The sequence below is a fragment of the Cuculus canorus genome, chromosome 15, assembly GCF_017976375.1.
Source record: "Cuculus canorus isolate bCucCan1 chromosome 15, bCucCan1.pri, whole genome shotgun sequence".
Taxonomy (NCBI): Eukaryota; Metazoa; Chordata; class Aves; order Cuculiformes; family Cuculidae; genus Cuculus; species Cuculus canorus.
This window is the reverse complement of record NC_071415.1, coordinates 13,471,159-13,485,283: the sequence shown is the minus strand read 5'-3', so window position 1 is coordinate 13,485,283 and position 14,125 is coordinate 13,471,159. Positions and strand designations below refer to the sequence as shown.

Here is a 14,125-nt window from a genome sequence, read left to right as displayed (position 1 = left end):
AGTTTGCTTGCATGTTTTGTTTGGGATTCTGCGAAAAAAAAGAGCCACTTTTCTTACCAATACCTTGCTCAGCTCTTCTTATAAAAAACAAATGAAAAATCTAGGAATATTAAAGTAACTGCTGTTACAGCTCTCTATCTCTATGTCCCAAAAGAGGACTCCTTGAAGCTGGCCTAGAGCACTCAGTGCTTAGATACTTCAGGTCACAGAGCTGAGTGGTTCTAGGACCTTGTCCTGCTGCTGCGCAGTGCCCTATAACAGCAAGCTCTGCTCAGTTACATAACTGAACATTTCCTTTGATTGTAAGTATGAGTATTATGCTTTAGGCTAAATGTGTGTTTTAGTAGACATATTTCTTACTCCTTTGTTGAATCTGTTTGTATTTGCCTTGTGTTGCTGCTTTGTCTTCGTTGTAAATGCTTGCGGAGATTTTGAGACAATCAAGTGTAAAAGTGTGGAGTAGAGTTGCTGGGATGAGGATGTGAAGTTTGTCTGTGTGTAAACTTGCGTCTGCAGGATAAAGCAGACAAATAGATGAAAGACTGAACTTTCTTTATTTGTTCAGGATTAAATATTTCTAATGATATGCATTAAATTAAAGAAATCTTTTCAAACCACTTTTTTAATGTAATGGTAGTTAAACTAATGTAGCTAAAGTATGGAAGTCACTAAGTGTTTTAAAGAGGGGAAGCTCCTACTTGTTGGGAGATGGAAATTGAGAGTAATGTGGTTTATGGATCATTGGTTCTCAAAACAAGGAATTGGCAAACAAAAAAATAACAATGAGAAAAGCTTTAACTAAAAATACCTTTTAACTTGCAAGTTGGTGTGCATAATTCTTTTAAATTTGCTGCTAGGTGTGGTGAAGAAACTGTGTCATGAAAGGCTTCCTCCCTCAAATTGGTCCCAGAAGAAGGAGGCTGTGTAACAAATGCTTGCTCTGGCTACACTTCAAATGTGGTTTCCATGGTGGTTGTTTTTTTCCTAACTGATTTGCTTTCGGTTGTTAAACTTGTAATAATGTATTGCTTAAGAGAACCTTGAATATCTACTTACTTCTAAATTATTTGCGTTACATGGCATATCTTTTGGGAATTGCTCCATAGCCCTGCATTTAATGGAAACTTAGACCAGCTTGAAAGGGCATGTTTGTTACTAGGGGAATTCTCTTACACCTGGTAACTTTGCTGTTCTTATTTTGCTGCAGTTCAAGTTATTCTTCAGATGCTTTGGATTTTGAGACTGAAAACAAAATAGATCCAGTGTTTGATTCACCAAGAATGTCACGGCGTAGTTTACGGTTAGCTACTGCAGGATTTAATAAAGCAGGTGATGTACGAGATGATACCCTTCGTGACAGCTCTTATGCCGGAAACATGTCCTTCAGAGAACAGTCTTCTAAGTAAGCATGTTTTATCATCACAAGTTGATTTATTGGTTGGAAATTTCCTCTTTGAACAAAACAGTACAAACTAAGGTTGCCTACTGTTTTATTCTTTGTTCTTAGTGTATACTGCCATTGTTTGAAAATTATGTCCAGTATGTGGTCTGCAGTGAAGTCTTTGAAAAAGTATAGCTGCTTGAAGTTGAGGTTTTTCTCTTAAACCTGATTTGATTTGTCAAATCACACCAGTGTTGAAACGCTGTGACTGTTTTTCCATTTAATAAAATGAGAGCCTAATAGAATTTGTCTTTAGTGCTGTGACTTATTTGTCTTTGCTTTGTTTCCTAGGACGGTGAAGCAGCGCAAAAATATGAGCAAACAATCTGGCAGTGTAAGATACACGCCAAGGAAAAATCTATCCAGCTCTTCCATTTTTAGCCAAAGCAGTTTCAATAGCCGTGCCAGTGATGCATCTATGGTATCCACCGTATTGGATGAATCTTTGATTCGCGAGCAGACTGAAGTTGATCATTTGTGGGGTAGGCAATGATTGCTATTGCCTGTATTAGACTGTGAAAAGTGCTTATGGTTTGGTGTGTATAGACATGCTTGCATCTTCATGATTTTTCCCCACCCGTTTTTCTGTCCTGCCCTAAAACGTTTGCATGTACTTAGGCTTTTGCTGTAGATGTCTGCTTGCTCAGGTGCCTATTAGAAATTCAGTCCAGCGGGTAAACTCGATTTACTGGCATAGTCAACATCAGGATGTGTTGCACAGTCAAGTTAGTATGCCAGGCAAGCATATACAATTTTGTGATACAATACCATTGATGGTATAATTGTAATTATATCTTATTACTTTCTTAAAAATATGCATAGAGTACCGTATTTAAAGAATAGTAAACATCTAGCTTGTCTGTGAAAAGTATACCTTAATCTGGAAGTTTCAAATTAGTGCCACTAAAGGATTTTCTGAAAGGGTTTTTGTGTGTGGCTGGCTGGTTTGCTTTTGCAAGTACTTACAATTATAGTTTTCTGGAACGTACTTTCTTCATTGTAGAAAAATTATGGGAGTTGTTTATGTAAAGTGCAGTGTAGGAGAAGATCAACAACTTGTTATTTTCAGACTACTTGTTTCAAGTCAGTATGCCTGTGAACTTCTGGAGTTCTGATGTAAAGAAATATTTCAGTCTTAGTAGAACACATTCTAAACTTCAGATTACCTGGGTCTTAAAATAGGACTGTAAAATACAGTATACCACGGGAATTACCAGGCAACAGAAGCAGTGTAAGCTTGTAATTAGCTGCTTTAAAGTCACATGGGAACTAAGAAAAGGTGTAGTTGTTGTACATACTACTTCGCTTGCTTCCATGGTAGAATGCTTTTCACTGTTATTCTACTACATTAACGTCTGAATATATGGATCTGTTCATGTGATGGATTGTAGAATATGATTAATAATAACAATAAAGTGGCTTTTCTTTGAAGTCTTAAAATTATTGGGAGTTCATGTCAGATATTGTAGTTAATGATGGGACTTCCTTGTATTTGAGACCAACATTTTTTTTTTTCTTTTGAAGGTCTTGATGATGAAGGTGACCCTAAAGGTAACTACACTTCCCTTTTCCTTCCACGTGTGTTCTATTTAATGGTAACTAGTAATGGCAATACTGATGTTGGTGCACTGAATGTTTTACTCTTGGTTTGCTAGGTAGTGATACCACAATGATGCAGGGAAATGGTGATATAACAGCAACAGAAACACAGACCACAATGATCAACGGCTACACTTGCAGTGACTGCAGCATGCTTTCTGAACGGAAGGAGGTTCTTACAGCATACTCAGCTTCTCCTGTGCCATCTTCCAGAATTTACTCCAGGGATAGGAGCCAGAAACATGGTTCTAGTAAGTTGCTTTCTCTTGTGTCATGTCTGGATAGCAGCATGGTAAACAGTTTAGTTGATGTGTTCTCTGTGTAGTGTTATTTATGCACTTTTGCCACCCTGCTAAATTTATACCTAATTCTAGAGATCAACTTATATGAAATGCCTTTTTCTGTATCATTTGAAACTTTGTGTAGTTGTCAGCTTCTGATATATAACAATCAATTTTTTTCCAATACTTCTGTAGGAAATGAAACCATTTCAGAAAGAAAATAGTATCCTAACAAGATAGAGGTCCAAACTGTTTTGGAACACAGTGGGCTGTTCCAACCAGTCTCCTCATCTGATATTGAGTCTACATGCTCCTGCTTAGGAAGTTTTTCATTAAGGTTTTCAGATAGTAACTTTTTCTGTATGGTCCGTTATTTTCTTCTTAGATGATTTCAACTTTCAAGATTGAGCAGAATTGTTACTTTGCAGTACTTCTGTTATCCAAGAAATCTGAGAGATAATTTCCTACTTCCTGCTTTGTTTTTTTTTCCTTCTCACTTAACCTTGCAGCTTACTAGAGTGTTTTTAGACAAAAACCTAAACCTCAGCTACTTGAAAAAATGAACTCCAAAGAGAAAAACTAATTCCCAATAGACTTCCAAGTGACTACATTCCTAACTCTCTAAACCAAATGAATATGCTGTAACTAAGGTTCTGCCTTTCCAAGGCAATCTCCATTCTCAGGGTTATCCTGAGTGTCTTGACTGTGTCTCGCTGCCTCTTGTATAGCATCTTGAATTTCTTGGTTGCTGGTAGTCTTCAGTTGCCACAAAGAAGGTTCTTAAGTGTCTGTGAATTAGAAAACAACCAATTTGAGGGTTCTATAGGTGTTATTATTGAATGAGGTATGTTTTCAGTAGCAAGAAATCAGTTTGGACAATAATGTCTGACTTTAAATGTCTTCAGGCAAGTATTTCTCTTTAGTAAATGCGTAGCACAGGTAGTAATTCTGTTGGCTTAGCATAATGAACTAAAAATGACAGTGTATAAAAACTGTTTTCTGTGCTTCCAATTTCTTATTCACATAGGAGCATTTTAAAAGGACCTCCTCTCTGTACATTCCTTTGAACTTTAATCCAGTAGTTTGGGTTAAACTTGGGGAGGGTGAGGGAAGAGGCACACAGTAAGGGCAGGCTTTTGGAATGTGGCAGATTCTAGGAAAGCAGTAGTATGGTGGGCTGCAGCTTTGTTCTCGTGGCTCTGAAGAAGTGCATGTCTCTAGCAGACCACTGCAGTAACATGCTCTAGTGTAAAGGTGGAGAAGAAGGTGGGAAGTCCTCACCCTTCCAAATCCAAATAAGAATGCAGTTTGTCTCCTTAGAGCTGTGACCCACAAAATCAGTATCAGCAACTTACATCACTGAGAAATCCTGAGTTCTCTAAGCAAGGAGTTAATTACTTGGAGTTCTTAATTCTCACGAAGAAAAACTAGTCTTGCTGAAGCCATGCATTCTGTCTTGAAGGCATTTTCCCTTAGCTTTCCTGTAATATATAATCCTCCAGACTTTTCAAACCACGCTTGCTTAATTTCATGCTCTTGGCTGAAGAAAGGCTTTTCATGCTTTGTCTTCACTCTTCCACAAGCTAATGGTCACCAGAGAATACAAGTACATCTTCATGTATGCGAATAATTTGTATTCACGGTTTTTTCAATAGGAGGAACCTATTTCTACATGAGTAAGATTCTGCGATTGGTGAAACATACTGCAGCATCTTTTGCATCACTATTAGTGCAACTATTTCAAATGGTTTTGCTGAAGCTGGGTTATGAGTTTAAAGGTACCTTTTCAGTTGTCTTCCTTGAGTTCCACACAAAACCCATGTGTGTGTTGGGAGGGTTTTCTTTTCTTATGGGCTTCATCTTTGGCACTGTGGCGTTCTTTTCCTATAATCTTTTGGATGGCTCCTATCTTTCTCCCTCTTTAGTTATTATATTTAATTATCTCACTTGTGCTGCCTTTTTCATACTTGCCCTCTGTTTTGGGAGCATCAGGATTCATTTATGAGATCTGTGTGACAGTTAAGATTCATGGGTTGATTTTTACTATGAAGTGGTAGAAGGTAATATTTAAGAGCAAAGTTTGAGGAACTTAAGTTGATTTTTTTAAAAAAACTGTTCAGTGTGCTAGTGTCAAATCCTAACTCTTCAATGTCTTGAAGACCTTGTTACCCTTAAGCCTACTGTGCACTTTAAAGCTTCTTTAGATCTGTCTTGCTAAACTAAAGCTGCCCTTACCACTGCACTACTCTAAAGCACATCTTGTTTTCCTTGAAAATGTTTGATTCTTTATTGGTGCTTTCTCTTCTATAATAATGCTCTACTGTAACTTCTACAAGTGAAGTTAAATTGTCGTAAGTAACTAATTTCTGTGTGTGAATAAAACTTTGTTCTCTCCCATTCTCTGTGCCTTCGTGCTTTAATTTGTTCATGCTCTCTTCTCAGTTTTTAAAATGTCTGATAAAAATCAACGCAAAGAAGTAATGTTTGGCCCATTTGACAGAATGATGGGAATAAGAATTCAAGGTTTGAGCTGTTACTCAGGGGTCCTTTACTAACTTTGCTATCTGAAAAGCAGCAGAAAGATTTATGAACCCTCTCTTACTTAAAAGAAGAAAAGATAAGATTGCACAGCGTAGTCTTCTTCCTTGATAATTTTTCAGGTTTCCTGTGGGTAACGTGGCTTAATAGTGATCCAAGCCAGGTTAGCTAAAACCTGTGTATATGATAGCTAAAATGTCCATATACCAAAGGCTTTTAACTTAGAGTTACATTCTATATATGCTTTTTGAATATGTTACAGCTCACTCAGACTACTGTGGAGGCATTAATGTAAAGGAGTTTTACAGAGAAGATAGCCATCTGGGTGTAAATGAGGAACCAATATGTAAGTATAATGATTGTTGTTGTCTTTTAGCCTTGGGCTGTACACCAGGTTCTTGCTATAAAGTAATATCAGATGCCTCATGAGGCCATGCAAGCTACCAAGTAAACGTGGTTTTTTTTGCAACTAGATGTAGGGGGGAGAAGTGTGATTGCCTGGTGTACTGCGTATTTCCCCAAGCAAGTTTAATTCCACTGAAGTTTGCTGAGTGGTTTTTGGTTTGATAACTGATATTTGTTACAAGATAATTTGAACATATCTTGATTTGATCCTGGCTTTGTCCCATTAATCAACTGTTACCACAACCAACAGGTGATGACTGTAAGGGGAAGAAACATCTTGCAATATACACCACAGACCACAGGCAATCCTCATGGGCTAAAAGGGTAGCAAGGACCATTTGGCACACCTTTTCTTATGCAGGTTGACTTGGACCTTTTTTCTTTTGCTTTTATTTTGCATCGCAATCTCACAATGTTAATCATACATATTGTTTTATGTTTTGTTTTTTTTTTTTACTTTCATATATCAAAATAGACTAAAAGTTTAAAGTGTCTAGAAAATTAACTTAACACCTTTCCTGGTTGACTTCTTGCTCTGATACTGGCTTTTGTAGGAGCTTGGCACACAGCTTATCTGTTGGTAAAAAAAGGTGTAAGGATAGCACACGCCTTGTATGTTAGAACAAGTTAGATCCGTTCATTTATTGCACTCTAGGGAAGTTTGTAAGCTGAATAGGTTGAAAAGCTGCTTTTAAATGAAAGCAAGGTATGAGGTATTGGCATGCAGATTATGTGAATAAAGGGGTTTTAACACTTTGGGTTTGTTTTAGTGATAGTTTTTATAGGAATCTCATACAGGGATAGAACATTCCCTGTAAGATGAGTGCTCCCTAGCTTGAATGACAGAGGCATCAAGAATCTGAGTGCTCTTTATTCAGCAAAGGAAGATTATTTGAGACACTTCAGTCACCTAAATGCTTTGCCAAATATTGGGTTGGTATATCTGTAAGCCCTTAGATTAAACCAGACATACCTGCTAATCTACAAGTGCAGGATAACTTTCTAAATGTACACTATATAGTTTGTTTTGTAGAATGAACAGTCCTAGTCTTAGATGTAGTAGTTGTTGCCTTCAGTATGCCTCAAGCTGCAACATTTTGTTATAGTGTGTTGTTGGGATTTTTTTGGTGGTGATAGTTTTCTTTCTAAAAGACTCAAAACTGATATACTGAAGACCTTTGAGAACATCCAATTTAATGAAAATTTACTTTTAGTAGGGAATATTTTCTATTATTTATCAGTATTTCTCAGATATCAATATTCTTTCACTAGCATTTAAAAATTTTAATTGTTCTCTGTTCTGCCCATGAACCTAGATAATTGATTTGGAATGAATAAGACGCTTTTAAAATAATGAGATGTGTAAAACTTGTTTTTATGGGAATATGTTTTTTTGCTACTCTGTTATACTTAGCATGGCATTGTCAGATGAGCAAGCCACAAAACATAAATGTCAATTTAGGAAAAGTGATAGTCTAACTCTACAGATGCTGTTGATCAGTCTGTTTATCTTTATATATGAGAACTGTTTCTAAATTCTCTTTGTTTACTTGGTTTTATAGTTATTAGTAGCTTGCTTTGCTTTTAAATAAGGAAGAATTAAGTTTGTAGATTACTGAAAGGTATGCTTTAAAACTGTGCAGAACATTTAATGGACGGGGCATTGAGTCTTTTACTGTATGTACTGCAAAAGAACCTTAAGGTCATTTGTGTACGTTACCACATAGAGTTAATTTGTTATAATCTAGGTTACTATATGCTTCACGTGTTTCGAACAGTGGGAGCAACAGGATGGCTTGTGTCTCAGAAGGTGTTGTCTCTACTTTGGCTGGCCGTTCTTTCTCCAGGTTACTATCTTAATTCGTGTGTGTGCATTGCCTGTTCCTTTTGACAAATGAGGAGTCTGCAGTATGTGACTTACACTAATTCAACTATGCTTATGCTGTAGCTTTTGTATCTTGAAATGCATGTGCTACTTTACTTTCTTTATTGACCAAAATGTGCTTAAAGAGAGGGTATATTTCTGTTCACAGGCATAATGGGAGAGTAACTAGTCTGTTTCAGGAGGGACTGAGTGTGTGACTAGCACAGATTACGGGGTGTCGGGGATACTGCGGTGTGTTTGGTTTGGTAGTCATTTCCTATCACGGTATTCCTTAGCAAAGTCTGATGCTACTAATGCTGTGGATTTCTTGAAACATACTCAGGTCTTCACTGCATGGTAACTTGGATTCAAGCATTAGTACTGGATTTCCAGCAAGATGGCATTGTTATAACAAATGAGCATTTAATCTTTTTGCATGACTATTGGTTTTGTTGAGTAGTAGATGTTATAGTGCTGTGTTACTCGTGATATCTAGATGTTAATAAGCTGCACGCATTACATGTACTTATGCATTTCTCTGCTGTGCAAATTGTTCTTGGCCACAGTTGCATGCCCCTCTGCTTGGTGTCTTTGAACTTTTGCTGCTGTAATTACATTTCACACTACCACTTTTTGTCTTCTAGGGAGGGCAGCTTCTGGCATGTTCAGGTTGCTTAGAACTGGGTGGTATCGACTTGTTACTGTGATGTCTTTGCTCAAGGTGTTTCTTCTTAGAAGGTGTGTATCACTTAAAAAAAAATCGCTTGTGAGCAAATGGTTTACCCAGTTATAATATAAAACAATAAAATATGATAAATGTATTGCTTCTTCTAAACTTCCTCCCTCTTTCTGTAGATGCCTTCCAAAGATCTTCAAGCTGTTACTGTTCCTTATCCCACTCCTGTTTCTAATAGGTACGTGAGTCATTTCGTTATAATACAGATCAGTGTATGCTTACTACTGCTGTTCCAAAATAACATTTTTAGTTGAGCTTTTGCTTTATGAAGAAGATGCAGAAGCAAAAAAAGAACAAGTTTATTTGTGAACAGGGCAGTAATTCAAGCTTTCAAAGTACTAACAAGTAAGTTAGCTTTCCCCTTACCATTACCAAGTAATACCCTTGATTTAATTTCATAGAGCTCTTTGGACAGAGAAAGTGTATAAACAAGTGTACTGAATTTCTTATTTTTCCTTACATACTTTCATAGGAATAGCAGTGAGTTCCTAAAGAGTAGGTTGCATACTGATTGCTTTGATTGTTGTTGATCTCCATAGAAATGTAGTTAAGGTCTTAAATCTTAAAACTTTCTTTGGCTCTAGGCCATGCTTTAGTTACTTAAAATACTGCTATTTAGACTGGTTAATTGACAATATTCTAGGCCAACTGTCTATTTTGAATTAAATAAAGTAGGTTTAAAATATTTACCAGAAGTGCTGAGTTGTTTCTGAAAAGCTGTTTCGTGTCTTTGTGTCCTAAAAAACTTGTAACTACTTCACAGGGAAGATGAAGCTTCTCAGAAACTTAGTGAGGATTCACCATCCTCTGTACTGGGGAGAATAAGAAAGGGACAAGTTATTTTGTGTAAACAAGGCTGCTACTTCTTACTAAGATATTGCAAAAATAAGTGTAATCCTTGTGAAATGCTAGATTGTTTCCATGGAAGCCTAACTTTCCTCCAACTTTTATTAGATATTATGCAATCTGATATGTTGCAAGTAGGGTATAAGGCAAGATATTTTCCATTGAGATATAAAACAGTATTTGCATCTGCCTTCAGTGAGCAAGATTAAGGATATATCATGAAATATAAATGCAAGTTGCCTGCCTCACAACTATGTAAGTGGTAAATATTCGTGAGTGCTTGACCTAACATTTTGAAAGTTGGCTCATGCTGATTTTCTAAACTAGTGTGCAGTGTGTGATATCCACTTAGCAAACTTAAGGTAGCTTATGTCCTTAATTAAAAAGACAATTCATTGATAAGCACTCTTAAGGGAGAACTCCCTTGAATGCCCTTTTTGCTTTCTGTTTCTGATCTAGGTATATGGTTCTGGGGATTTGACGCCTTCATTTCATTATTACCTTCATTGAACTGGACAAGAATTGATAGAATACAGAGAATAGATGACTCTATTCATATTCCTGAACCACATGCTGATTCTTCTCACTTTGTGCAGCCTCCAGCGGTAAGGAAGAACAGTCTAGGGAAGAACTTTAGCTTATAATACTTAACTGCCTTGTCTTCGATATTTTGCAATAACTACTTGATACACAACAGTAATGTAAGTAAATGTCTTGATTTTTATATATTTAAAAAAAATCTTTATACCTTAGGATACCATAAATATCTTTGATTCTGGTCGTATAAGTGAGCTGGAAAAGCAAATGGCCTTCATGTCCGACAGATGCCATCACCGTGATGGAGAATATAGTAAACTGATGCTTCTAGTCCATAATCTTCAGGATCAGGTTGTCCAGATGAGCGACAAAAGTGAAACACTGAAGCTAATAAAAAATGTGATCGATCAACATCTTAAAGATATGAAACTGGAGGGAAAGGTAAGATAGTCAGTTATTGATGCTTTCTGATACTGATCAGCGTATTCTATTTTAATAATGCGGGTTATTAGCCATTTGACTTTAGGATTCTTTTTCTGTTAGGGAATTAACTGATAGGTAGTGATTGGCGTCTGTTCCTCCTTTAATGTGGCTGACAAAGAATTCATTCCAGAGGAGTGGTCTGAAGTATAATCGTACATTGCTGGAAAACAGCTGGATTTTTTCCTGTTTTCCTGTTTTTTCCTGTTTTCATACAGAGAAAGACTATAGGCAGGACTAATGACAAAGAGAGGGTTTAGTGGTAAACTTCCCTGTGTATAACCACAACTACTGCTGAATCAAGCCTTTATATTTATGACAGATTCCATAATTTCTCACACCTGCAAGATTAATCACTCACAGAATGAAAGAGAAATTATGCTTTGTAGAAAATATAAGTTGTGCTATTTGTCCTCCAAAAGAAAATACATTGCCTTTTTCTTCCTTGTTTTTTTTTTAAGACTGACTTCCTGGCTTTACATCAAGAACATGAGTTGCGCATTCAGACACTGGAAGGACTTCTTGAAAAACTCTCTGCTGAATCCAAGGTATTGAAAGTTAACTTTGCTAACTTGCTCATATTGTAACCTGTTGATACAATAGACTAAGTTTTTTTGTTGGCTATCCAAAACCCCGGTTTGTTTTACTCTAAGCACAATTCTTTAAGTCGCAAAACTTGTTTGTGTTCTTGCTTCCCCTTCTTGGAGGGGATTTCGGTCCAAAGATTAAAAACTATTCACTTGACCAGGTTCTACTTAAAATAACTTCGTATTGTACAAAGGCTCAACATAATTGTGAGGACACAGTCCTGTACAGGTGATGCTAAATCTGTGACATTCACTTGACAGAAAGAGGCTAAAGAATGTTACTTGTGTTTCTTTGTGTATGTTAAATCTAACTTCTCTGTATTTTTTTAGGACATCCAGAAGGAGCTTGACATAGCCAAAGCAAAAACAGTGAGGTATCAGCACTTTTCAAATATATTTTGCTTTTTCAATCTTGATGCTAACTGATGGTGATATACATGTTCTTCTTTGAAATACAGTACTTTTCTTGGTCTGCCATCTGACTTTTAAGAGTTTGTATTGTCAGTAAAAACACTTATGTTTTGTAGTAGACTTTAACCATGATGCTGAACATCAGCACAACGTCTGCTTCCAATGTGTGACCAATCCTACAACTACTTTTTTTTTACTAGAGAAAGCTGTTTATATAGTGGAGGAGAATGAGTGACTTCTCAGAAATACATTAGAATTTTCCCCTCAAATTGCTTAGTGAAGTATACAGTAACTGCTTTTGATAGGCTTTATATTTAAATTCTGTGATTGTATCAGTTCTAACTTTCGTCTCTGTTTTTAGTGTGTCAGCTCTACTAATTTCCTCTCAGGTACTGTGTAATACTGGGATGAAAACAGCAGCACTTCATTATGCAGTCTCCCCAATTGGAAGAGGAAAATAAAATGCTTAATTGTCATGTAAATCAGATCTAAATGTAAAATGGTGTTAGAATTGTGGCTGCTACTTCTTTCCACATCATGCACTGAACACTGATCTATCTTGGTCATATGTACCCTGCTACTTGAACTCGACACCTGCCTCTAAAGCATACTTAAGATTAATTTATTCAAAGCAATATATTTTGAAGTTGTGAACAAGTCCAGCAGTGATGACTTATTGAATTGTCAGCCTAGTGAAGTTCTAAGCTCAAACATATATAGACTTCGGGGAATTTTATGGTTTCTGGCAAATCAGTCATATTTGCATGTTTGCTACTGGTAAGAGTGGTTTCAGGTTACCTTAAACCAGAGTAAATAAGCTTGTGGTTCCTTGAAGATGTTACAATATCTACCATGGTGAGAAATTGAACTAAGAAGGCACTTTGTATTAGACAAGTATGTTCTCACACCTCTGGAATTTGATGGAATGATTCAAACTACTTTCCTAATTATTGACTCCTTGTTTTTATCAGAGATGATGATGAACATAGTCAACTTTTGTCCAAAGTTAAAAAGTTAGAGCTAGAGTTGTCTCAGATGAAATCGGAGCTGTTAACTGGAGAAAATATGAAGATGACCTGCGAGAAAATAGATGCCATTCATGAAAAAGTAGGTTCTGTAACTTATGTAACTGTCCCAGTAAAACTTGGTACTACTTGATCTTGTTTGCTTTCTTGACATGCACTGCAATAAGTGATGTGGGAGTCTTATTCGTCTTAAGGAATGATAGTGTTCTATGTAGTGGTACTGTAAATTTTTCCATTAAACTCTAACATTTGTGTAACATTTTACTAGACAGTGGCATGTTTTCTACAATGGCAGGGGGTTTTTTGTGTTTAGAGTATGATGCAATAGCAATTCTGTATACAGTAAATTCTACATGTGCCTGTTTATATATAGTATTACTTAATGGTTTATAAAGACTGCTAATTTTTATTATGATTGGTTAATGGCTTCTAGGTAGATGCCCAGGTCAAGGAATCTGTCAAGCTAATGCTTTTTGGTGATCAACGAGAAGACTTTCCCCAATCGCTTCTCCAATGGCTTACATCCAATTTTGTGAGCAAACGTGATCTGCAGGCTTTATTGCAGAATCTAGAGAAACAGATCCTCAAGAATATTACTCTCCATATGTCCCTTACAAAAGAAAAGCTAACACCTGAAGTAGTAACAAATGCTGTGGCTAATGCAGGGATTTCTGGCATCACAGAAGCGGTGAGTGTGTTCAAGGTCTCAAAAGTTCAACTGAAACTGTAAAGAGTCCTTTTATAGATGTTTTTGGAGCATGACTGTAAGTATAAATGTTAGTAATTTTAAGAGATTATAGGAACATTAATAGAAATGGGGAGAACTATCGAAAGTGCTTTTTGAAGTGTATTACATTGCTGGTTGCCTGTTGTGGGATTTTTTGTGTTTTTTTTCAAAGTATGCTGTCTTGAAAAACAAAGGATACCCAAGAAAAAAGTATACTAAAGAAATGCAGCTCAGGGTCTTGGGAAGGTGGGGGAAAGAATGCAACTTTTGAAGAAAACACCAGTTGAGATGAATTTTATTTTAAGACAACCACACATTAAAAATAGCCTCTGTCTTGACAGACTTTAAAATACTTGTGATGCAGTGCAACCTCAGAAAGATGCTCACAGCCACGCATATGTGTATACATGAATTATTTTATTACTTGGTATTATTAAAATCTTGCTCTTTCTATTCTCTGTAGCAAGTACAGATTATTGTAAACAACGCACTGAAACTCTACTCTCAAGACAAGATTGGTATGGTGGATTTCGCCTTGGAATCTGGAGGTAAATATTAGAGGAAACACTGCTTTCACTATTTGTTATTTATAACATTTATTAAAAGCCTCAAAATGGAGACTGCATCCTTGTCTGTTGAGTGATCATT

The 14,125-nt window shown here is 36.5% G+C and overlaps 1 protein-coding gene across 12 annotated transcripts in view; it reads left to right on the top strand.

The window, feature by feature from the left end:
* SUN1 (Sad1 and UNC84 domain containing 1) overlaps positions 1 to 14,125 on the top strand; it is a 32,809-nt gene that overhangs the window by 15,764 nt on the left and 2,920 nt on the right. For 6 of the 12 annotated variants that reach the window (XM_054080071.1, XM_054080069.1, XM_054080076.1 and 3 more), the window contains 17 exons: positions 1,208 to 1,402; positions 1,733 to 1,923; positions 2,966 to 2,992; positions 3,097 to 3,291; positions 4,977 to 5,099; positions 6,122 to 6,205; positions 6,515 to 6,625; positions 8,013 to 8,111; positions 8,773 to 8,866; positions 8,984 to 9,042; positions 10,170 to 10,315; positions 10,464 to 10,688; positions 11,189 to 11,275; positions 11,645 to 11,688; positions 12,697 to 12,836; positions 13,188 to 13,438; positions 13,941 to 14,025. In XM_054080071.1, the coding sequence (XP_053936046.1) occupies positions 1,208 to 1,402; positions 1,733 to 1,923; positions 2,966 to 2,992; positions 3,097 to 3,291; positions 4,977 to 5,099; positions 6,122 to 6,205; positions 6,515 to 6,625; positions 8,013 to 8,111; positions 8,773 to 8,866; positions 8,984 to 9,042; positions 10,170 to 10,315; positions 10,464 to 10,688; positions 11,189 to 11,275; positions 11,645 to 11,688; positions 12,697 to 12,836; positions 13,188 to 13,438; positions 13,941 to 14,025 (2,156 nt within the window). The remainder of the gene's footprint in view (positions 1 to 1,207; positions 1,403 to 1,732; positions 1,924 to 2,965; positions 2,993 to 3,096; positions 3,292 to 4,976; positions 5,100 to 6,121; positions 6,206 to 6,514; positions 6,626 to 8,012; positions 8,112 to 8,772; positions 8,867 to 8,983; positions 9,043 to 10,169; positions 10,316 to 10,463; positions 10,689 to 11,188; positions 11,276 to 11,644; positions 11,689 to 12,696; positions 12,837 to 13,187; positions 13,439 to 13,940; positions 14,026 to 14,125) is intronic. The other 6 variants (XM_054080075.1, XM_054080074.1, XM_054080073.1 and 3 more) reach the window with 6 other exon arrangements.